This window comes from Dama dama, chromosome 3 (genome assembly GCF_033118175.1).
Source record: "Dama dama isolate Ldn47 chromosome 3, ASM3311817v1, whole genome shotgun sequence".
Classification (NCBI taxonomy): Eukaryota; Metazoa; Chordata; class Mammalia; order Artiodactyla; family Cervidae; genus Dama; species Dama dama.
In genome coordinates, this window is record NC_083683.1 from 42,223,866 (window position 1) to 42,248,854 (window position 24,989).

At 45.9% G+C, this 24,989-nt stretch overlaps 1 protein-coding gene across 3 annotated transcripts; it reads right to left on the reverse strand.

Moving 5' to 3' along the window:
- Positions 1-762: 762 nt before the first annotated feature.
- COPZ1 (COPI coat complex subunit zeta 1) lies at positions 763-20,376 on the reverse strand. Of its 3 annotated transcripts, XM_061126337.1 has the most exons (10): positions 20,238-20,276; positions 10,895-10,979; positions 9,204-9,272; positions 7,846-7,927; positions 7,117-7,208; positions 5,825-5,880; positions 4,438-4,515; positions 4,228-4,279; positions 2,969-3,007; positions 763-2,152 (listed from the first exon to the last, which is right to left on the reverse strand). In XM_061126337.1, the coding sequence occupies exons 2-10, from the start codon at positions 10,976-10,978 to the stop codon at positions 2,105-2,107; spliced, it is 600 nt and encodes a 199-aa protein (XP_060982320.1). In that variant the 5' UTR covers position 10,979; positions 20,238-20,276; the 3' UTR covers positions 763-2,104. The 3 variants fall into 3 exon arrangements, with proteins under 3 accessions (XP_060982320.1, XP_060982338.1, XP_060982328.1); XM_061126355.1 differs by lacking the exon at positions 10,895-10,979 and having other exon boundaries at positions 20,238-20,376; XM_061126345.1 differs by lacking the exons at positions 10,895-10,979; positions 20,238-20,276 and adding an exon at positions 18,691-18,747.
- Between the last annotated feature and the right edge of the window lie 4,613 nt (positions 20,377-24,989).

A 24,989-nucleotide genomic window follows, 5' to 3' on the forward strand; every position in this document is an offset into this window, starting at 1 on the left:
CCCATCTCATGAGCAGTAGAGGTGACTGCAGAGACCCTTAAAATTGCAGTGCAGAGAAGGGCTCCCCACACTCCACCCCCCCTTCAAATTCTGCAGAGGAAGGGGGAAAGAAAACCAAAGCATTCTCCTGTCGCCGCGGCAACCATAAAACCCCCAGCTAAATCCATCTTGTGAGCTCACCGCCCCATTAAGATGCAGGGCCAGGCTCTGCGCCAGCCCAGCCACATTCATTTGTGCGAATAAAGGTGGAGGAGGGGTGGGGAGCAGGCTCTGGAGGGACGGGGAAATGGCGAGGAGAGGTTATTTACACCACCGTCCTGACCTTCTGGAGCAGTGCTGGCTCCGATAAATAACCCGCTCAGCGCCATTTCGGAGCGGGAGAGGGAGGTGCAGGAAGGGAGCCGGGGCTGCAGGCGAGCCCCCACGCAGGTGCGCGTCTCCGGGTTACTAATGGCTGAGGCGGGAGCAGGCAGCTGGCTTTGGGGGTGGTGGGGGGAGCACTCGGTTCCCTGGGACTCCCACTGAGAAAATACCATCCCCACCCCACCCATGGCGCCAATTTCCAGGAGAGTGGACGGAGAGATGCCAAGGAGGCAAACAGCCCCGTAAATTAGGGATGGGGGGGGCCAGAATGCTGGGGAGTCTCTGAGGTAGCAGGGAAGAAATATTATAAGATGGGGAGCAAGGGGCGGTGGTGTTTAGAGGAATAGGAGCAGCTGCCAAAAAGAGAGGAAGAGGAACACAAACATCACACAAAGGCAGTTTGGAAAAAGAAATGTTTTATTCCTCTTTGCACAGAGCAGTATATGAAGGTGGCTGCCATCCTGACTCCACACATCTCTTACACAGAAATGGTCCCTCACGGATGCCCAGTTATCCACCCACACTCTTGGAGAACTGGCAGTTAGTCGGTGGGGCAGAACTCAAAGTCTCAGGAAGATTTCTTGAGATTTTTTTGTGGGAAGTTTTGGGTCAGAGATGAGACAAAACAGTGGCTGTTCCTTCCTCTGTCTTCCTGGGGGAATCCAAATCCCCAAGGTTTTCTGAAGAAAGGTGCCTCTCTCAGTGACCAAGGGAGGGGAGGCACCCAGACCTACTGCCTGGATGTAAGGCTGAGGCAGAGAGGACAGGGTTAAGCAGCAGACAGAGATTGCAGACCCGAGGCAGAGGAGTGAAATGCATGTGGGGGAGAGAAGGGGCTGAGAGAGCCCAGAGGCCCAAGTCATAAATTCCACCCTGTCCCTGTTCTGAGCAGAAACTCTCCTTCCCAAGCCTAGAATGGAGTTTTAGTTCAGGGACTGGCCTTGCCCCAGGACACGGAGAGGACAAGCCAGGCGGAGATCCCACGGGTAGTGAAGGTGGAGAGTTAAGGTACTGGCCCGAGAGACAGACCCTCCCACAACGGACACTCACAGACCACAGCAGTTTTGAAGTTACAAGCCAGGATCGGGGTTAAAAAAAAAAAGCTCAGCTGTGTTTGAAATAAAGAATTTTTAGGCCCTCTCCAATAAAATTTAAATCACTGCTTCTTCCACGCTGTCCCCTGCCTATGAGTTGTTCTCAGTCTTTCTTCCCAAGGCTGGAGACCTGGGCAGTAAGAAGAAATGGGAGAAAATACCAAGCCCAGCCAGGCTGCAGCAGAGACCTGATATGCCTTTCCCCACCCTCACTCATTCTATAGAAAGGAACTCCCTCTCCCTCCCCTTGCTGGACACAGGGGCTGATGGGATAAAGGCAGAGGCAGGAAAACACTCAGCACATTCTTTCTCCTGCTCTGAAGTGGAGCTGCAGCGAAGGGCACAGAAATGGAGAAAATGTAAGGGCGCCTAATCCAGTGGAGAAAGGGAGAGGATGCTGCCCCTGTCCATGTCCAAATCCACTGAGAGCCTGACTGAATCCCAGAACTGCCAAAAGGAGGGAGAAGGAACAGGAAGTGTATATGGGTTTGGGGTGGGAATGAGGAGGCAACAACAGACAGGATGGAGATTTAAGGATCCCTGTGATCCCCAAGATGAACTTGAGAGCAACATTTGGGGAACTGCATGACAAGTCACAGCCGACGTGGATTTTTTGAGGGGGTGAGGAGCCAGGAACAGTGGGGTCTTCACCGGAGGAGGGACCACTTGATCTGTTCTTTGGCTGACTGTAGCACCTGCAGGGACAAGGATGGCATTGAGGGGCTTGCTGAGGGGCAGGGCGGGGATGGGGATGGGGCTCTCCTTCCCCTCACTTGCCTTCCCTGTCCTTAGAAGACTGGCAAATAGAAAATCCCCAAGGGTAGAGGGATGGGAAGAAGCTCTCTAAGGCCCTAGAGGACTGTCAGTTTGGGAAATTCCAAAAAAATTCAAGTCCACTGGGGGGATGAAGAGAGAAGAGGTATACCTGGGAGGAAAGAAAAAACTGGGGGTTACTGGACACATGTTAAAAGGAGGGGAGTTACCACATCCAGATAGACTTCTTGGTGAGAATTCCAAGTGGGTAGAAAACGGAATCCCTCCCTGCACCCCCCCCAGCCCCATCAGGTAGACAATCTATCTGCAAAGTAGCAAGATGGATCTGCAAAACCTGCATGCATATTCTAGAGTATGCACTGCCAGCTTAGCCCTCATTTGAATAATAAGAGAAAGGGAGAGTGTGTGTGTGCATGCACACAGACCATCTGCTTAAGGCGAGCCTCTGCTGGGGAATAAATCACTGAATGAGGCATCAGGCAGGGAGGGTTTGAAGGGTACAGAGCAAGGCTGACAGCCACTGCTCACAGGAAAGTGGGATAGGAGTTGGGATGGGGAGGGAGCACTGGGCTGTATGAGCCATGAGCCCCAGTTCTCGGGATTAAGAGGGAGCCAAAGAAGATGTGTCTTCAGTCTCTAGTCTACTGAGTTCAGACCTGGTGGGCTGGGGTGGAATGCTATGCTAGCCTCTTTAGTGACCCGGTCCCTCTGGAGAAGAGGAAGGAAGAAAGTCATACCTGAGACACAGTCTGCTCCGTAAGGGGTACATCTTCTCCCTACGGCAGAGAGAGACAAGCGTTCAGTGTGGAAAAAAGCTGGAGTAAGACCTGACTGAGGTCGGGCAGTGAGGAAGGAAGAGGTAGTCCTTTAAACTGAAGTGGAGGGCACATGCCCTAGCCTTCTCAGTCCCTCCTAGGGACTAGTTAGTGCAGCCACAATTTTACTTGGCCAGAAGGACTGTGAGCAAAAAAAAAAAAAAAAAAAAAGGGGGGGTCATTTCATCCATCTTCTGTTTTAAGGCAGGAGGACTTCTTAAGATTTATTCCATTCCAGGTAATCAGCAGGTTATCTGATTCTCAACTTGGGGGTGGGAGACCTGATTCCCTAGTCAGAGAAGACCTTCCCTGAATATCAATATCGCTAGGGAGAGGATGAGGGGGAGCCGGGGGTAGTTTAATGGATCCCGCAAGGCCTGATGGGTAACGACAGCATGTTAATTTGAGAAATAAACTGCTGCAACAGCAGCCTGAGAAGGGAAAGGAGGGAGTCGGTTGGGGGGGTGGGGGGACCTTCTCTCTTGCCACACAGAGACATATGTTAAAGGAGAAGATTAAACTATGCAAATGGAGCCCACGGCAGTTAAGGGAGAAGATTTCCCATTACCGGCACTGGCAGCCTTCACTCTGTGGAGGTCAGAGCCGGGACATTCTGTGAGTGGGGAGACTGGCTTTGCTCAGGCCTCTCTGTAGCTCTGCAATTTGCTGGTGGGCTCTCTCTGCACCTCGATGACTTGAGGCTTTCTATGGTTAACTCAGAAGCCTCTTTCTGGTACCACTGGCACCAAAGAGGACAGAGGTTCTGACAAATAAGTACTTCCTGATGGAAAGGTGCTGTCCTCAGTTTCCTAAGACTTTAAAAGACAAGGAAGACACTCCTGCCTCAGATGATTGGATTCATTCCCCCAGGAAGCAGCAGCCAACCTCAAATCCCTTTATCATTTTAGAACCATCAATATTCAAGTTCCATTTATTTCATCTTTGATTTTAAAAGTATGTATTAAATGTCCACTCTGTGCAGACTATATGAGATGCTAAGTACCAGGTTAGGGGTAGAAATACCTTCTTTCTGGTTCCCATTCTTGAGATCAGGACAATTTGAAAGGGAAGGAGACAGTTACATGTATTCTACCAGCCCCAACCCTTTATATCATTGAGGAGGTTTGGTCCTGGAGGATGAGTGGATGGTGGCTCTGGGGGACGAGCACAGTCCTACTTACCCTTAATGCCACCCGGTGTACTACTTGCTGGGGATCGCTCTCTAGGATCACCCTGAAGAGACAAAGAAGAGACCACTGTTCACTCTGTCCTGAAGGACCAACTTACTGTGGGGGAACTCTGGTCACTCAGCCCCCTTGCCTCAGGACAGGGGCAGCGGCCCCACCCCTCACCCCAGATCCAGGGAGGTCCAGGGAAGGCCAAGAACTCACCCTCCATCTACGATTTCGTCCACAGCCAAGAAGAGCCCCTCCATGTTCTCCAGCAGAGCTCGCTTTTCTACATTTTTCCTGAGTCCCCAAGGGAAGAGAAAACCCAGCCTGGGTGTGAAAGGGATCCTAGGACATGGTCTGAGCTGGGGGAGCCTCAGCTAGACCAGTGTATGTCTCCACTAAGCACACAAACAAGTGAGTAAGAACCTTCTGGCTAACCCACCCTAACACCCTTCCTACACTTCTTTGCTGAGTAAGGATCAGGAATGCCAGGAAAGAGATTCAAAATATACACACAGTCAATTTCTGCCTATTCGAGGGCTGATTTCCAGAGCTATGCTTTCTTTCCTATCTGCTATGATGCTGCTTACAACATTGCTCACGAACACTGACATCAGTGGGTGGAAAAAAGGAAATACACAGAGTTAACACTCAATCTGGAGGTGGCGGGAGGTGAGGAGGGACTGAGTACAAACTCTATTTGCACTCAAGCTCTGACAAGCCTTCTAAGACTCTCTGCTCCACACTCCCCTCCCCCGGCCTCCTTCCCCAGCTCTGCTCAGGCCTTGAAAAGAAGCCCAACTAGTGGGCTGGGAACCACCAGGGCCCAGCATCCACCAGCCTCAGATCCGGTGGTTGGTGCACATGGCCAGTCACATCCGTCAGTTTGACTCTTTCACTAGATCACTGAAATGAAGCCTATTCATTCACCTGGCTGAGAAATAAATCATCCCCTTCCTGAGGAAATCTGAGCCATTCACCCTGCTGATTTTGTGGGGCTGAGAGCGCCTGCTGTTCTGCTCCGTCTGGATGGATGTCTGTACTGGGCTCACTGGGGAGCCCTGGATGTTTTCAGGAAAAGTATCTTATATCTCTTCTACGGCCCATCTACGTGGGGAGCAGAGGGTGGTGGGGAGGTAGATGGGGAGGAGAGGGTAAAAGGCACATTCTTCCTGTTCTATAGAAGGAACAACTAAGGGCCGCACATGAAAAATTAGGAGTGCTGCCTCCATTGCCAAGGCGCTGATGTCGTATCCAGGACATTTCCCTATGCTTGCCCTTTCTCTATCTTGAATGTAAAGAATGAAGCCCAGGAGAACACTGTGAGGTGCTTGGAGCTCTGACAGAGCCACGGCGGGATGTGACAGTAGACACAGAGGCAAAGATTCTGCTCCCTCCCAATCCTTTTTCTCAGGAGAATTATTCCACAGGAGTAACACACTCCCCCATCCAGCCCTCCCTATCAGTGTAAATTACTCTGAAATAATAAGCCGAACTTCTCAAGGTAAATCAACTTCTTGCAGCCTCTGCTGAGCCCCCACAAATCCCTGGGCCTGAAGAATAGTGACTTTCTCTCCCAAACAGATGTCAAGAATGGCCTACTCACCTCAGCATCTGGCTCAATGAGTCGAAGAGGCAGTTCAAAACAGTCATGAGCATCAGCTATTTGGAGACAGAAGAAGCAGAAGGATAAAGTTCAAGGCCCCGAAAGCTGCTACCTGAAAACAAAACCCTCTAACTCATTAAGGATCAAAAGACACAGGCTTTCACAAAAGACCAACAGCATATGGTGGAAGTGAGAGTAAAACAGGAAGAAGACAAAAATAAATTCTGCTTCATGATCTCGTAATCTGAGGTCTCTCTTTGACCAGACTGTTCAAACAGAACTTTCCTGTCAGTCTTTTGCATATCTTTCCCAACTGTGTATGTGTAACCCTATGTCTTAGAAAAACCCTTAACCAAGCAATAGCTGAAGTCGGTTGTGGAGACAGCATGGACTTTGGAGTCAGACATACCTGGACTTAAATCCTCACTGAACCATTTCTAGATGTGTGACCCTGGGAAAGTTACCAGGTTGAACCACATGAAATAGCCACATCTGTAGTCCAACAGTGGTCAAATGTAAGTAATTTCAGACAGTTCCTCAAGGTTTATTTATTTATTTTTAGAAATTTTTTCAAGGTTTAGTTTAATCATCTATAAAACGAGGGCACTAGTGCCCAAAACTCATAGAAGTGCTATAAGGTTTAAATAACAATGCATTCTACAAAGCACTTAGAGCAATAAGAATTCAGTAAGAAAAATAAATAAATAAATAAATGGGGAAAAAAAAAAAGAATTCAGTAAGAACTGGTTTTCTCAAACTGTGACTTTTGCCTCAAATTATGTGGGGGCTTATTTTTACTTATCTACTCTCCTGAAAGTTGTGACCTGAGGTAAATAGTTTTTCCTACATATGGGAAGCAGGTTAGGGCTATACCCACAGTCTTCAAAGAGCCACTCAGAATATATGGCGGCTTCAATATCACCCGTAATATTGCCTAATTGGCCCAAACTCAGTCAGGTGTGGCTCATTCACAGGTGAACCCTGATCACAACTCAGAAATCCACCTTAAAAAACACTATGCAGGGAAGGCCATTGATACTGTATGTTAGTGTGTTATCAAAACATAGATGGTGTGTCCTACGTGGACAGAGACAGAAAGCCGGGAAAGCTTGCATTCCAGGTTGATTTAGTTGCTCGGCCATGTTTGTGAGGCTGACATGGATCTCCGACAACTTCATTTGCCAGTCAGAAGCCAAAGGCACACGGCAGTCCTCGGGCCCAGAACCAGTCACAAGGTCCTGCCAGCGGTTCAGGAGGTGAGAGCAGAGATGGTAGAGTGTGGGGATTCTCACCTCATTTTCATAGGAGCTGCCGATCACGTAGAAATAGAGATCAATACTGCTTTTGTATACCACTGTCAGGCCTTCCAAGAGGGCAATTTCACCTGTGGGGATGGGTGGGGGGAACAAAGGTAGAAACAGTGGGTGGTCTGGGACTTGGAAGTAGGGTAGAGGGAGTTACCATGAATTGGTATTCAGCTATGTGGGGCTGAGGGAAGGTGGGTCTTAATGACCCCCCCTCCCAAAGACCGAAGTTGACCTGCTTTTAATAGGTGATAGCAGAAGAAGGCAAGTATAAACGGGGGAGTCTAAGCATCTTCTTCTCTAACTGCTCCCTGCCCCTACTACCCTTATTTCCCTCCTTGTATATGAGACAGGATACTAGTCGATCCTTCGGAGGTGAAAATGCAGAGCGGTCACCTTTACAGACTTCCATTTACCTGCCCTAATGGATGCGGTACAATAAGCAGAGCTGCAGTTAAATTTGTCAAGTGAGGCTCATAAATCCAGGGACTAGACAGGTAGCTAACAGCCAACCTTCTAGCACGGTATTCCCGCGTGAGGTACACTCACCTCCCCATTACATTTCTGAAGAGTTTATTATATGAGGGGAGGAGGAAAAAAGAGAAAAAGGAGGCAGAGTCATTTTATCCTTTCTCCACAGTCCCACTGCTGCCCCCTTCCTGCTGTGGCTCCCTCCAGCCCCCCACCACAGGGAGTAGCGAAAGGAAAACGACCTACTGTCAGTCCGATGGGTCTTGTTGAAAATGTTCTTCTCAAAGGCCTTTTGCTCCTTGACACTGGGGTAGGTGTCGTCATAGTACTGGTCAGAGGGAAGAAGATGGGTTGGGCTGTTAGAGCTGGAAGCCCAGTATGATTAGTGACTGTTTTGCCCTGGGTCTTGGATTTCTCCCCTTCAAGGGATGGAGTGAAGAGAAATACTGACAGGAAGAAGGGAGAACCATAGAAGCAGGGAATGGGCAGTGGGTAATCGGATAGAAAACAAATTTTGTAAGGACCCTGCTCTAAGCCACCCCACCTCATGGTTCCCAGGTTGGAAGGGCGAAAGTCCTAGAAGCCCTGTGAGGAGGCTCTGCCCCAGCTGTACGCCAGGGCAGGACCCCTGAGGCCATCCCCAGGCACTACCCCAGGTCAGGAAGCACTGCTAGAGAACACAAAAGGCACCAGCCCTCACTCACTGAGCAAAGCTGAGGAACTGGGAAGGGCTGCAAAACCCTCCTCCGTAGAAGGACAAGCTCTGCCTGTGCTCTCGGCTCTCTGGTATCTTAGCTTCCTTTCCAGCAATCTCAAAGAAGCGGGAGGCAAGCTAGCACACCATGGAGCCCACTCCCAAGCTCTCCCTGGCACGGGGGCGGAGATGCAGGCTGCTAAATCGCTCTGCTCTTTAGGGGCTAATCCGTCGCAGTCAGCTGAAGACCTATGACAGGTCTGGCATTTAGTAACTGGATAACTGTTTCAAAAGGTGTCCTGCATAGTTACATCCAATTACAGGGAGGAACAGCTGGTGAATTCTAAACTAATCTCTACCTGCTGATTGATTTATGCGATGCTTGCCCGGAGTTAATACACCAGGGACAGAAAAAATTTCTCTAGGAGGGGGAGAATATGGAGGGAGAGGAGAGGGGTGTCCTTCCTCTTCTCTTTCAATGGATCCAAAGTTAGAAACATCGGACTGGGGAAGTCAGGAAGTAGCAAGCTTGGTGGTGACTGCGGATGTAGGGCTAGAACCGTGGAACTGCACGAGAATTCCCTGGAAAAACTCAGGTAGGATAATGGGGTAGAAGGGAAAGGGACAGGGGTGATGGGGCTGGACAGGCTGCTTCTTACATCCACAAACTTCTTTGTTCAGAAATCAAGCTCCAAAGCTTTTCTCTCTTCTGATGTTGATGCCAAAGTCTAAGGATGGGCAAGCAGGGAAGCAGGGCAACTAAGAGATAGGACCAGTTTAGGTTTTATCTGGCATAGTCACAGATGGAAGAATTCTCAAAATTATTTGTGGATTAATAGGAGTGAATGGGGCCAGTCCCAAGACCCAAAACTCTGTCTTGCTTCTCAACTAATCTGAAAGGGACTCTCACCTTGGCAAAAAGTCGATCTCCATCATTGTCCAGAATCAGGATGGCTTTGACGGTATACAGGGAGGGTTCCTGAAGAAATATGAACACATCTTCAGTCCTGAAGGCTCTTGCCACCACTCACAAACCAGATATCTTCTCCTAATCCCACTGGGGCTGCAATGGGTTACAGAGATGCCTCTGTATGTCCCCTATCCCAACCTGGTTAGATTTTGACATTTCCCACTGAGAATGACTGAGAGACAAATGAACTGAACTGAGGGAGGGGACATTTCAACAAAGGACCCAGAGCAGCGCCAGAGAAACAATTTCTATGAGTCAGACTCACAGAGGGCTTAATCAAAGGAGGTCATGCTGTTATTTCCAAATATTATGCTATAGTTATCTTCCAAATTACTCTCCCTCCTCCCTGGTCTCCCATGCACAGGTGGGTATGGAATGTGACCAGATTAATTAATAAGCACTGCACGGGGCTATAGGAAAACAGGGTTGAATGCCCTAGTGTACTTGGAAGTTGCTGCAGTGGCAATGCAGAGGCATAAAGCAAGCCTTCCCTAAACCACCCACACACTGAGCAGAGGGGAAGGAGCAGGCATGCGCACATGTACACTCACACACAGACACACCAGTTCTGAATGCAGCCCAGGGAGACATCTGTCTTCTAAGGCTTCTAGGATCCCAACTCCTCCACTATACCCTGACCACCACCACTTAACTTGCCAAGACAAAAACCAATCTGAATTCCGGGTTGTTAAGAAGCAGTTAGAGGAGGCTCCATCTAAGCAACACTGTGAAACCTGCAGATAAGGAGCAGGAGAGGAGTGGTCCTTCACCACCAAGAATCAACCTTTGAGGAAACTGGCTCTCATAAAGAAATCAGGGACTTCCCTGGTGGCCCAGTGGTTAAGACTCCATGCTTCCATTGTAGTGGGCATGGGTTTGTCCCAGGTTGGGAAACTAAGATTCTGCATGCCACACGGCACAGCCACAAAAAAAAAAGAAAGAAAGAAATCAAGAGTCTCAGCCTTAATGGTTACACTCAAATTCAAAGCATGTCACTTTGTAAAAGCTCCTCCACTTCTGCAGCTTCCAGGGAACCAACAAACAAGAAAGAAGAAGAAGGGAAGGGAGGTAATTTAAAGTGTTTGCAGGCTCATAGTCCTTGACTGTCAACGTTACTTACCATGCATATCCTTCTCCTGTGCTATGAGACAAGGCTGATGCTTTGCTACCTCCATTTCCTGATGCTACTTAGGAAACCCACAGCTCTCACAGGGCCAAACATATTCTCTATTCTCCAAGCATACATTTAACAAAGACCCAAAGGAGAGGAAGAAAGAATTGCTACCAAGGATCTGTAGCTTCTACCAAGGTAAACTATCCTATGAGGCTCCAGGAGGTTTATGGTCCCAAGCAAAGAACCAACCTGAGCTCAAGGAGTTAAGAAGGAGAGGAAACGGAATTCAGTATTTTTAGAACAGAGTGATGAAGAATGTAAGCTTTCCCTACTTGGATTCCTGAGGACAGAAAATATTGTTTCATTCACTGATTACAAGTGTCCAGAATAATACACATAGTAAATTCTCAATATTTATTGAATGATTATGAGAATAAATGAAGTTTGAGAGTAAGGTAAAAATTTATTGATGCAGTAAGCATCTAGGGGATTCTCTTATAATTAGGCTTCCGCATACAGGTAGATTTTCTGGTGTTGCCGTTTTGGGTGACATCACTACCAAGTCATCCTCCTCTGACGAACACTCCTTAGAAATGCCCATGCTAAAAAAAAAAAAAAAAGAAAGAAATGCTCATGCTATACACATTACTTTCTAGAATACTCTCTCAAACTAAGGGACCCTGTCTAGCAGAAAGAAGTCCTGTAGAGTCTCATCTAAAAGGTCACAAATACAGCAGCTTTCCCAACTCTTAATTCCCCACAGAATGATCTACCCATAAAGCAGGCTCAATTCTGTAGCAACCTGGATCCTTGATTCACCAACAGGGAGACACTCATGGGAATGAGTTTCCTTAATGAAGGAAAAGAAGTCCATCAGGAAGGGAATTCAGAAGAAATCATTTTTCCCACAGCCTCGTCCCTGGAAATCTTTGGCTCTGTTCAGGCTATCTGCACTCACATCAACCTTAGAGAGCTTCCCAATGGCTTAAACCGGCATTGATCTGGCACAGGTAACTCGTGCTTGCAGCCACAGAGTCTGGCATCTCTAGAAAGAACGGGATCCCAAAGCAGAGGAAAACGGTTACGGCCACCAGCCAAGTCGGAGAGTCAGACAATCCTCTGTGGCCAACAGGGTAAGAGAGTGCCTAAAACAGCTGGCAAAGAGAGGGACAGATTCCTGGGTCCTGCTCCCGGCTCTTTTCACTGGCTTCCTAGAAGACGCTATCAAGGAAACCCCCAAAATAGAAACATGGATCTTCCTGGGAAGGATAAAAGACAGGGCAAAGGTGGCGGAAGGAGAAGACCAGATGTGATTGCAAGTCTGAAAGGTGTAAGAAGGCACTAGAGAAAAGGCTGGTCATTTCAAACTTCCAAAGGAATGACCACTCTAAATAAAGCCGAGAACTTGGCCAGAGCTTCCATGCTTCTTTAGTTCTCCACTCGGCTACAGCCAGACCGGCAGCTTCTCCTTTACTTCTCCTGCCACCTCCTGACTACAGCTGGTTCCACTTCAGCCTGGGGCCTTTACCTCTCAGGAGAGAGTGTGGGGGGTGCGGGTGGGGGGTGGGCAGGGGAGGGCCTGAAGTTCCTCTCATATTATAAAAACCAGCCTGTTTAAGGGGCCCAGAAGCCATTACTGATAATGTAATTTCCTTTTAAGTTTTTTGCAAAGGGCAAATATATAAACAACTCCCAGCTATTGAGAAGCGGCATTCCTGGACAATGGACTAGGCCTGACCTTGTAACACATTAAATGCTGATTATTGAGAAAGACCCTACACGCTTAGGGCCATGTTCAAAGGATTTTTAAAGGCCTGTTCTTCCCTCCCATTCCCAAATGGGTAGCTGCTAGAAAGCTTTCGAGACAAAGTTCTGTGATGCACTGACTTTCAGAGAGCCACAGCCTGAGTGTATAACAGAACTTCACCTCAAATGCTAACGGTGACTGGAAATGATATGCAGGCAGATTGGTTTGTGGGAGGTCGGGTGGCTCAGATTTTCATGTCCCTTTTTATTATCAAGAAAACTAGACGGTACTCCTCAAGAGAGCTGAAACAACACTGAACAAGCAATGAGACTGCTACAAACAAGTCTTTGATCTCAATCAGAGGCTTCTGAAGCTTGGTGAAAAACATCAACATCTCCTGGTACCCCCTACCCCAGCACAGAGAGGACTAGAAGGAAGAGTCATTCCTAGTGCTGCCCCCTGTGGGTCTTCAGGTGACCTGCAGCTTCCTCAGGACTGTAATTATTAGCAAAAATATTCAAAAGGCAGCGCTGGAGAAAAGCTCTTATCTGTGTGTCTTGTAAGTCAAACTAGGAGAAATGGGCCCTGAAAAAACATGGAATTAAGTCTGTTCACAATGTACAGTAAAAGGATACTCTGGGATAAGATCGTGATATGCCACCAGAAGAGGACCAGGGTAGTGTTTGGAGCAGGCAGGCAGGATATTTGGGGGTTATGACTATTTTATTTGATCTTTGGTGGGGGCGGAGGGAAGAGGAAGAAGGGAGGGAGCCAAGAAGCCTTTGTGGAGTTAGAGGATGCAATCCACAAGGCCGAAAGGACACAAGTAAAAAATCTGGTTGAGATTTCTAGAAAGTTCTTCATTCTCTACACACAAAGAAATCTTTACGGCCATGCCAGGAAGTAGTACCCTGGCTTGACAATAGGTCTCAATCAACTAGAAACAAGATGCTCTTTCCTTAAATCTATTTATAAAGCAAAACCAAGACTATAAAAAACTAGGAGAAATTTCTAGATACCACTCCAGTTCCACATGGCTAAGCAGGTATTTTGCTCCCTGATTCTGTGCCCATTTCTAAAATGAAAAGCTCCTCTAGGATTGAAGGCTCCAGTTTGCCAGCCACAAGCCTAGGGACTTCAGATGAAAAGAACTAGCTAAAGGTTTAGCCAGAGAAAAATAGTTTTCACATACTACCCAAGGGCTTACTTAGATTCAGACAACACAGCTCAGGAAAGAAGAGGAGCCACAGGTACCACAGAACATTCCCCAGCCGACGTGAGACCAAATGTTGGTTATTAAGAGGAAAGTGAACACAAGTGTCAGGAAGGAAGAACTGATGGCAGGAAGAGTCACCCGGGAAGAATCTTCTGATCCGACGCAGAAACAAAAAATAAAAGCACAGTCACCGGAAGCCTGCCACTACAAGAAAAAAAGGTCTCTAACTCCTAAAATCTTTTATTACAGTCTGCATCAGCCATTAACTCAAGTCCTACCTTTCTCTGGGAGTCAGCTTTCTCATTGGAGAAATGAGAGGCCTGAGCTAGATCAGTTAAGGGTAGTAACTTTTTTGAGTTACATTAGACCCCCTTCAATAAGCTGATGAAATCCATGGACCTTGTTACCAGAAAAACACACATTCACAAATTTTTATGATTTCAAGGAGTTCATAGACCTAGATATAGAATTACAGGAGATTCTCTCTGAAGACAAAAAGATGGTGTGGAGGGGAGAAAAAAAGGAGAAATAAAAAAAAAAAAAAGGAGAAATGAGTGATACTTTTGTAAACCACCCCCTCGCTTCTGCCAGGCACCGAATAATGACTTCAATAAACATGTGTGTAGCCTTTATAAATAAATGATTGAGAAAACTAACACAGCCAGCAGGGGGAGCTAAGGTCAGCACCACACCCCTCCAGCTTTCAGGGAGTAATCCGGCAGCTCTGAGACATGCAGAACAAAGATAACCAGATCCCAAACTCTTCAGGAATGCAGTTTCAGGTCCTTTCTTAAAATTCTGAAAGCCCATCTGCCAGAGAATTTTTTGCACAGAGGTTACACAGTCCCTACTTCTTCAGCTATTCTGGAAATCAAAGAATTACAAAAATTAGAGACAAAGCGAGGAGCACTGCTATGAGGAGATGAACTGAACCAGCAGAAATCAGAGTACTCCTCAGGTGTGAAATACCTGAACCCCAAGAGCAACATCAGAACTTCCTGCTTGCCCCGCTGGATAATCCAAGAGCCCTCATTTAAATATCACGCAGCAAAGGGAAAAATCAAATGCGGCTAGATCTATTTCTGATGAGTTCTTGGTCATGATTTGTATCATAATTTATTCCCCCACCCATGTGCTCCTGAAAACAAAAAGTTAAGTCTCTGAAAGACTGAACTGACAGCCTCTGTGTTCATCCTTCAATCTACTTGCTCCCCCAAATCAACCCTGAGACAGAATTGCTATCTTCTCCCCTAGTTTCAGCCTCCCTCTAAAAACTACACAAATAACAGAAAAGAAGCTAGAGAAAATCGGTAGACAGAGCTATCCAGGCCAACTGGCTATGGATGGGGATACCTACCTTAATAGTGGGAAAATTAAAAAGCCAAATAAGGAGACCAAGGTTTCATCTGCAGCATTTAAGACTTAGATTACACAACAGGAAAGACTTCCTGAGGAGATGGGGGTGGTCAAACATCGGAAGAGGTGACAGGCTTGGGAGTCTAAGAACAGAACTCTTCTAATAATCTGATCTGAGAGAAAGCATAAACTGTGCAGAATTAGCAGAGGGAGATGTAAGAGACTCTGGCCAGTATAGGTATCTCATCATGTGCATGGCCTCAACCTCCCAATTCATCTTCATCAAAGCTGTCCATGGGCACGCTGCCTTCCATCTTCCTAATTACTCTAGCATAAGTGGGTAGATAGGCACTGATTCTTTATCCCTGTTCCATCTTTTATTTGCTTCTCAGTTTTCTTGTCAGTATCCTGACTCTAACCAAGTCACGTTAACAGAGTAAAGCAAAAAAAAAAACAAAAAAAAAACAGTAGCAAGTATCTAGCTGAAAAAGAGACCCTAAATCTGCCACTAGGCTCCCTCAAATATCTGGATAATTGCATTCATCCTCCCAAGGAAGACCTGGCTTCTCAGGGGTCTGGCTTTCTTCACATGGAGGCCCCCTCCTCCTCCTTTGACCATGTGACAGCTCCCCTAGACCTCTGATATAATTTATACCTTGCCAGGGACCAACTCTTTCCCACCACTGTGAAGGAGAGGGAAAAAATATATATAAATACGTCGGAAATCTATAACGAGGTCTTCTTGGAGGGCAAGACATGGGGAGAGTTAGAAGCAGCGTCAATTGCTCTTCGGGGGTTTTAGTTCAAGCCGAGGTCTGCTTCCAGCAATCAACCATTAAAACAAGCCGGCCAGAGTAACAGCACAGTTTATTCTGATCATTTAATTTGAAGTGTCAATAAATTAAACTTCAATCAATTAAACTAGGTGTGCAATAACCCAGATGGACACCCCGACACCAACATAATCACAATAAAAATTTTTATGGCTGCCAGGGACCTCACCGGGGGCAGTGCTGGCACTGCTCACGCCCTAGCTGAGAAATATATCTCCACAGTGCAGGAATGAGGAGATTGCTTCTCCTAACGAAATGGACGGGCCAGGCACCAGCAAGGACGCAGCTGGGAGAGGGGCACAGGGGACTGCCAGGAATGAGATGGGAGTGCTTTGGGGGCTTAATGTAATTGATACCTTTGCCCAGAGCAGGGGGAGGGGGCATTTAGGCCAAGTACCTCTACTGTTAGTGCCAAAAGAATTTAACAAAAGCCCCATTAAGATGATTCAGGAAGCGAAGGCCACAGAGCAATATCAGCCTTTAAAAGTCATTGATGTATTCTGCATAGTTTCTTCCTCCAATATATACGCATACTCCTGTGTGCACTCTGGATTCCCTGATTACTGAATGAGGTTTAGAATTCAGGATCTGGTCATTGTTTTAGGATAGAAATGTACAAAGGGAATAGAAAGAACAGAATTAAGAAGTCTAGTGCACAAAGCACTGGAAAAGCTCTCAGAAAGTGAATCCAGAGAGAATTAAGAAAAATGAAAACTATGAGGAAGATTTAAGGATCTGGACTGCTAGAGTAATTCAGTTTTGATGAAAAAAGGATAAAAGGGGGAAGGAGGAAGGGGATATGTCATTATCTTTAAGATTCCAGAGGTTATTAATGGAGAATGGTGACCTGCAGAGATCCCTCTCCATTCGCAACAGAGAACCAGCAGAAAACAGCAGGAAAGAGGAAGCTGTGTCCAGGCCAGAAGCATTAATAGCAAGCACTAGGAATGGAAGGAGATGAAAGGGTCTCTTTCCCTAGAAAAGAACCTGAGAAAGATTAGACAAATCTGCTTGAAAGGTAGGAATGGACTACTTAATTCAAGAAAGAAACATGACCCGTTGTAAAGTGCCTAAATGAAGGGAACCTATTAGCATCACCGACTAATGAAACTGTCGTTGTCGTCTCTGACTCTTTGCAGTCCCATGGACTGCAGCATGCCAGACTTGCGTGTCCTTCACTATCTTCCAGAGTTTGCTCAAACTCATGTCTATTGAGTCGGTGCTGCCACCCAACCATCTCATCTACTGTCGTCCCCTTCTCCTGCCTTCAATCTTTCCCAGCATCAGGGTCTTTCCAGTGAGTTGGCTCTTCATATCAGGTAGCCAAAGTATTGGAGCTTCAGCTTCAGCATAAGTCCTTTCAGTGAATATTCAGGATTGATTTCTTTCAGGATTGTCTGGTTTAATCTCCTTGCAGTCCAAGGGACTCTCAAAGAGTCTTCTCCAGCACCACAGTTCAAAGGCATCAATTCTTTGGCACTCAGCCTTTTTTACTGTCCAGCTCTCACCTCCATACATGACTACTAGAGAAACCACAGCTTTGACTATATAGACCTTTGTCGGCAAAGTAACGTCTCTGCTTTTTAATATGCTGTCTAGGGTTTTCATAGCTTTTCTTCCAAGGGGTAAGCTTCTTTTTATTTATTTATTTATTTTTTTTGGGGGGGTAAGCTTCTTTTAATTTCATGGCTGCAGTCGCCATCTGCAGTGATTTTGGAGTCCAAGAAAATAAAGTCTGTCACTATTTCCATTGTTTCCCCATCTATTTGCCATGAAGTGATGGGACCAGAGGCCACGACCTTTGTTTTTTGAATGTTGAGTTTTAAGCCAATGGACCTGAGTTTGAGCAAACTCCGGGAGATAGTGAAGGACAGGGAAGCCTGGTGTGCTGCAGTCCATGGGGTCACAAAGAGTTGGACACAACTTAGCAACTGAACAATAACAACTGGTATTTAGAAATTGCCATAATCAGATCAAATTTCAAATGATAGTTCTTTTTGACACCTCCCCCCACCTTACTTTCCCTTCTCCTCAGTATCCTATGCCTAATGTGTCTTGTAGAGGTGAGGATTGAATATACATTGATCAGATTTTCCCAGAGAGCCAGTCAAACCAGGAAACAGACATGTGAGAGGAAGAAACCTAAAGGAACTTTAGAAGAGGTCTGCCTTCTCTAAGAAGTGGTTTGTTAAATACTGGTAGCTCAAATGGTAAAGAATCTGCCTGCAGTGCAAGAGACCTAGGTTCAATTCTTGGGTCAGGAAGATTTCCCCTGGAGAAGGGCGTGGCAACCCACTCCAGTATTCTTAGCTGGAGAATTCCATGGACAGAGGAGCTTGGCAGGATACAGTCCATGGGGTCAGAAAGAGTCAGACACAACTGGGCCACTTTCACTTTCATCCAGATACAATCAACACTTTAGCTCAATAGGAAGCTCAGGTAAAAGTCCAGGGAGCTCCTTATACTCTTCACAACGAAGATGGTGACCCAAGAATTAGAGGATGACACTGAGCAGACAGAGAAGGGGATGAGATAAAAAGGAACAGTGAGAAAGGGTGATTTTGAATCAGATGGAGCTATATTTTGTGGATCAGAATGTGAGGGTAGTGAGAAGAGAAAAATTTAGGGAATACCACCTGATTCTCAACCAGGGTTCCACATCTGAAACACTGAATACTGAAAATTATTTAAAACTATTTTGTTACTCCTCCCAAAGACAGTATAAAACTAGTGACACTGTGTACACAGAGAAGTTGATTCATTACATACAATGATGTCTTAGGGCATTAGGGCTTAATTCTCCCCTGAACTCCAGTTGAGAAGGGCTGGAGTGGTGGGAAAGGTACATAAGTTCTTAATTGGGGACCCAAAATATATTGAAAATAGTAAAGAGCACACACAAACAAAAATGTTGGGAAGCACAGACAAAGAGGAAGGAAATTACTAATATGATATTCTAAGAACTCTGGCGACCAACACAAGAACTTGTATTGGTACTTTGATTGTTGGTGCTTTGTACCTAACTAAAGTTTTATGTAACTGATAGTTGAATGTACAATTTGGCATACTGAAGAGGTGGAAAGCCCATGATAATATGAGAGAAATACTTGGTCTGGGAGGATGAGGACTCAAAAACTAATCCTGGTTTTGATTGTGCTTACTCGAAGAAGCCCTTTTCCCTTCATCTTCATTTCCCGTTACAGATCACACAGGTTCCTCAGGACAAAGACTCAGTAAGATTTCTAAAGCAAACTTCAGGGATACTTGATCAGGTCAGCAAGGATCTGTGAATGAAACATCTGAGGTAAAGATTAAAATGGATATAAGGAAGAAGCAGGTCGAAACAAACTTCACCAAGGAAGCAAAGATAAGAACTGAAGTAAAAAAAAAAAAAAACTGAAGTAAGAGAAAATGTGAGAGGGAGAGGGACCTTCACATACATCTCAGGTCACCTCTACACACAGATCCGTTGTTAAAAGGGCCCTTGGAGTATCATCTTCCTTTACCTATAAGCAGGCTCCCTTCTAAATAGAACTAAGGGGCAGTCTAAAATTTTCTTAAAACTTCCAAAGAAACCAATTCCCTAGAATTCATCTCAGTCAGTTAAGTAGTTAAGAACATTGGTTAACTGTTGGTACAGAAAATATCTTTAGTAAGATTTTGAAGCTTTCTACCTAGACTTAAACAAACCATATTTTTGGAAGGACTATCCCTATATTTGCCATTTTGAAAGAGGGATATTGAAACCTGTTATTCTCTTTAACCTGATGAGGATTTGGAGGTGTACATGTGAAGAGCTGAAGGTGGGGGGAAAGGCAAAAAAGGAACCTAGAGTTCAATTCAATTAAGGAAGAAGCTGGGAGTTAAATTCCTACACATTACACATATATATATATGTGAACAACCCCACGTTGGAAAGGGGTGGGGCACTTTTGAGAGAAAAGCTCAGTTCTAAAAAAGAGGTAATAGTATTTTATTTTTTTGAACAAGCAAAAAGGATTGTAGGACAGGGGAAGTAACACACCGCTTTAGTCACCAAAATTCTTACATAACCAGAGAAGAGTTGGCATCCCAGATCCTACAATAGGAATTTCCAAAATTTAAATGAACCGGGAAAAGGAGAACAGAATAAGTAGTCTGAAAAAACATTCCACAAGACAACACTAACTCTTATCAAGTATTCCAGAACTCTAATGGAATACTGATTCCTTACGATGACAAAATCCATACAGTAGGAAATCGAAGAAGAAAATAGTTTTTTTAAGGTCTACGACAGGGAATTATCAACGGAGAGCTGCACTGTGACAAGTTGTTTGTGATGACAAACACCTGCACTCCATTCTTACAATTTGAGGCGAGTTTGGAGATGTGGGGGAACTTAAATCACAGTATCATCCACAATGCGCATAATCAAGAGAGAATCTGAAGGACCCCAATCCAGTACGCTTATGATCCTATGTGTCCTAATGACTCCATGTGCTCCCTTCAACTTTCCACCAACTCTGCCCTATCCCCGGCAGAGCTCCCTACTCTAAACCGAGGCTTTAGCTCCGGCACTAGGCCACAGGCTTATTCCAGGAACTTGCAAAACGTTCGGACCCCGAGGATTACCCGGAACTCCTCTTTTTACCCCCTCCCACTCAGGCTGAACCCCGACTCCCGGCCCCCCTGGACATTGCAGCATCTCGGCTGCCCCTCCAGCTCCTACCAAAATCAGCGCCTCCATCTTGCCCCGCAGCTGGTGCCGACGTGGAGCTACAGAGGCAACGCCGCCTCTGATTGGCCTTACGTCCTCATTAGATCCCGCCTAAGATGAAGGTTACTGGACGCCCGAATGTCATCTATTATTTTATTGGCCAATCAGTGTACTAGTTTGCTTAGCGGAAGCAAGGTGTCCAGCCAGAAGGCGTGGGTATTTGATTGTCAGTTTAAACATTCAATAAAACGACAAAACCTCACGACTGACTGGAGCGGGAAGGTCAGAGGGGCGGGGTTGTTTCCATGGGGAACAGAGGAAGCGATTATTAATTTTCAATTGGCCGGGCGGAGGGCACGTGATATCGTCGGCCGGATTTAGTCACTTTAATTCGCACTCCCTTTAGGGGGCGCTGTGTCTCTTTGGCCCTTAACACTGGCGGGTCTTGATGCAATCCTACCGGAATCTTCATTCCGGAGCCTCCATTGAGTCCCTGATGTCCACGGTTGCTTTGGCAGACACCGCTAGCTCCTCCTTCAGATTCGCTCAGATCACTTCAGCATACACAAAGTCTGCACAGTCATAAAGTAAAGCCACAAGATGACCAGCGTGTTACTTAGATAAACGAAGGCCGCTAGAGGTTGATTGCTAACAGTAACAATCTACCCTAGGTGGAGTCCCAGACTTTGCTTGATCCGGGGAAGGACAAGAAGCTAGTGAGTTTTCTAAAAGCAGATTTTCTGTAGCGCGCCGTGAAACGGGATTTGAGAGTTTTGGATACTGAGGGATACAGGGATAAAGGGTCCGGGATAAGGAACGATATAGGGAACAGGGTATGTGGTTTTCCAGTAGGGACAAGCCGTTGCAAAATGAGAAAAGAGAAGTTTACTGAATGCAGAGATTTCACAATAGGGAGGGATTTTGATGAAGTTTAGCTTTCCTCACCCTTCAATTTCTTGGTCCCTGACGCTTCTTAGGTCAGGGACACCTTTACTTGCCTTATATGTGTGTTAGTCACTAGTTGAGGCAAATCTTTGCAACCCCATGGACTGTAGCCCACCAACTCCTTAGTCCATGGAATTCTCCAGGCAACAATACTGGAGTGAGTAGCCATTCCCTTCTCTGAGGAATCTTCCCGGCCCAGGGATGGAACCTGGGTTTCCTGCATTGCAGACTAATTCTTTACCATCTGAGCCATCAGGGAAGCCCTTATTGTCTTATATTGTCCCTCAAAGGTTTTTGTGGGGTTTTTTTTTTTTAATTCCATCTCTAACAGTTAAGTCTTTAGTAGCTCTCCAAAAAGAGTATCCAAACCCAGGAGTTTTTCTAAAAATTTCAGAGCAGAATCAGAGTGCCTAAGGGAAAAGTATAGAGCAATACAAAACAAACTACAGAGCTAACATATGCTATGAAGGAAGGTGTATGATTTTCTGTAATGTCCCAGGTGACAAGCCCCAAATCTTGGAGAAGCAAAGATTTAACCTTTATCTATTCCCATGTGGAGTTATTCAAACATTTAGCATTGTGCCTGGAATCACAAGATAGTCTTTGGTTTGGCAGTTTAATATTACTAACATTTACTGACCAGTTACTATTTGCCAGGCACATCTACATCTTTAACTATGTTATTTAATATATTTTTAAAAAACTTATAAAGTAGATGGTTACTAACTCCCATTTTACAGATGAGAAAAGTGGAGCTCAGAGCAGTTAAGTAATTTACTTAAGGCCATACAACTATTAATTGGTAACCATACATTTGATCAGGGGCTTCCCTGATGGCTCAGTGGTACAGAATCTGCCTGCAATGCAGGAGTAACGGGTTAAATCCCTAGGTCAGGAAGATCCCCTGGAGAAGGAAATGGCAACCTACTCCAGAATTCTTGCCTGGGACATCCCATGGACAGAGGAGCCTGGTGGGCTACAGTCCATGGGGTCGCAAAGAGATGGACACAAATGAGTGACTAAACAACAGTACATTTGAGCACAGGGGGTCTGGTTCTAAAACCATGTTCTTACCCACGATCCACTCCTCTGACCTGTGATATAGCCTTTCTTGTAGCCTGAATTGAAGTGAAGTCACTCGGTCGTGTCCGACTCTTTGCGATCCCATGGACTAATGTAGCCCACCATGCTCCTCCGCCCATGGGATTCTCCAGGCAAGAATACTGGAGTAGGTTGCCATTTCCTTCTCCAGGGGATCTTCCTGACTCAGGGATCGAACCCAGGTCTCCTGCATTGCGGACAGACGCTTTAACCTCTGAGCCACCGGGGAAGCCCTAGTCCTACCTAAAGCAGCCTATACCAGTGCCAGATGTTCTCTAGGGACAAGGAGGAAAAATATGTGATGTGGTTGGTTTGTGGGAGGTGGCTGACTCCTCTTTCTTTGTGGAGTAACTGACAAATTGTAACAGTTAGACATTGTTGCAGAAAATGGCTGATTCTTGGCTCTCCAGCCTCTTGAGTAACTGTGCTGTGGAGGAAAGACACCTGGCTGGATGTGAGTCACTAGTTCTTGTCAGTGACTTTTTGTCTTAATAAAGTTCTTGTATCATCTCTGGACTATAGCTGCCACTTTGGAAAAGGGGGAGGCTCAGAGCTTTATAGGGTCTGACATAGCATTAAAGTTCTATAGTCATAGAACTTTGTGGTCATTGCTATTCCTGTTGCCTCTCCTCTTCACCTGGAAAACCCTTAAAAACCAATCAAATGGAAAATGCATGTTGTCCGCCCCCACACTCCCTATATATACACATATAAAATCATGTATATATGGTTACAAGCAGTTATTTAAAATACCTGGAGGAAACGACTGGAAGAAAATACACCAAAATGTTACCAGTGGCTGTTTTGAAGTGCTAGGACTTTTTTCAATGTTTCCGTGTTTTCCAGAGACATCAATGGTGTTCTAGTGGTTAAGACTCTGGGCTCTATCCCTGGTCAGGAAACTAAATCCCACATGCAGCAACTAAGAGTTTACATGCGGAAGCTAAGACCTGGCACAGCAAAATTAATTGACTCCCGGAGTTGGTGATGGACAGGGAGGCCTGGCGTGGTGCAGTTCATGGAGTCACAAAGAGTTGGACACGACTGAACGACTGAACTGAATTAAAATATTGGGGGGGGGGGCGGGAAAGACTCCACTGCAAGGAGCCAGGGTGCCATCCCTGGTCAGAGAACTACGATCCCCTAAGCCGAGTGTTGTGGTCGAAAAAAGAAAAGTTTCCATATTTTCCAGGTGTCCTAAAATGTGTGGGTGCTATTTTAAAAGGTTAAAAGTGAGCTATTTTATGTTTTTAAAGGGCAAAATCAACATCCTCTCCCCACATAGTCTTACATGATATCCCTAGGTGAAGTTGGACACTTCCTCCTTGCCGCCATCCTTGGCTCTGGTCATAGTCATGTTGTAATGCATGCGTGTGTGCGTGTGTGTGTACATGTGTGTGTGTGTTAGTCGCTCAGTGAGTCCAACTCTAGGCGACCCATGGACTGTAGCCTGCCAGGCCCCTTTGTCCATGGAATGAATTCTCTAGTCAAGAATACTGGGGGGGAAAAAAAAGAATACTGGAATGGGTTGACATTCCCTTCTTCAGGGGATTGTCCCAACCCAGGGATTGAACCTCGGTCTTTGGCATTGCAGGCAGATTCTTTACCGTTTGTGCCACCAGGGAAGCCCCATGTTGTAATACATCAATCTTACTCACCAGACTTGCCATCTGAGGCAGTGGTTTGCCCCATTCATTTTGTTTCCTTAGCATCTAGTCTTCAAATGGTAAATATTCAGTTTTTACCGAATAGAATGAATATTTGTGAAAATGCAAAATACAAAATTGAATGAGCAAGGTCAAAGGGGAGTTTACGACTAAATGCTGCTGGAAGAAGCACAAGCTGGAGTCAAGATTGCCAGGAGAAATATCAATAACCTCAGATATGCAGATGACACCACCCTTATGGCAGAAAGCGAAGAAAAACTAAAGAGCCACTTGATGAAAGTAAAAGAGGAGAGTGAAAAATTTGGCTTAAAGGTCAACATTCAGAAAACTAAGATCATGGCATCTGGTCCCATCACTTCATGGCAAATAGATGGGGAAACAGTGGAAACAGTGACTGACTTTATATTTTGGGCTCCAAAATCACTGCAGATGGTGACTGCAGCCATGAAATTAAAAGACACTTACTCCTTGGAAGGAAAGCTATGACCAACCTAGACAGCATATTAAAAAGCAGAGACATTACTTTGCCAACAAAGGTCCATCTAGTCAAGGCTATGGTTTTTCTAGTAGTCATGTATGGATGTGAGAGTTGGACTATAAAGAAAGCTGAGCGCCCAAGAATTGATGCTGCAGCACTGTGGTGCTGGAGAAGACTCTTGAGAGTCCCTTGGACTGCAAGGAGATCCAACCAGTCCATCCTAAAGGAAATCAGTCCTGAATATTCATTGGAAGGACTGATGTTGAAGCTCAAACCCCAGTTCTTTGGCGACCTGATGTGAAGAGCTGACTCATTTGAAGAGACTCTGATGCTTGGAAAGATTAAAGGCGGGAGGAGAAGGGGATGACAGAGGATTCGATGGTTGGATGGCACCACAGACTCAATGGACATGGGTTTGAGTAGGCTCTGGGAGCTGGTGATGGACAGGGAGGCCTGACGTGCTGCAGTCCATGGGGTCGCAAAGAGTTGGACATGGCTGAGCAAATGAACTGAACTGAAGGAGCACAGACATTGAGAAGGAAGTGATCCCTAGGGATTTGGGGTTGAGGTGTT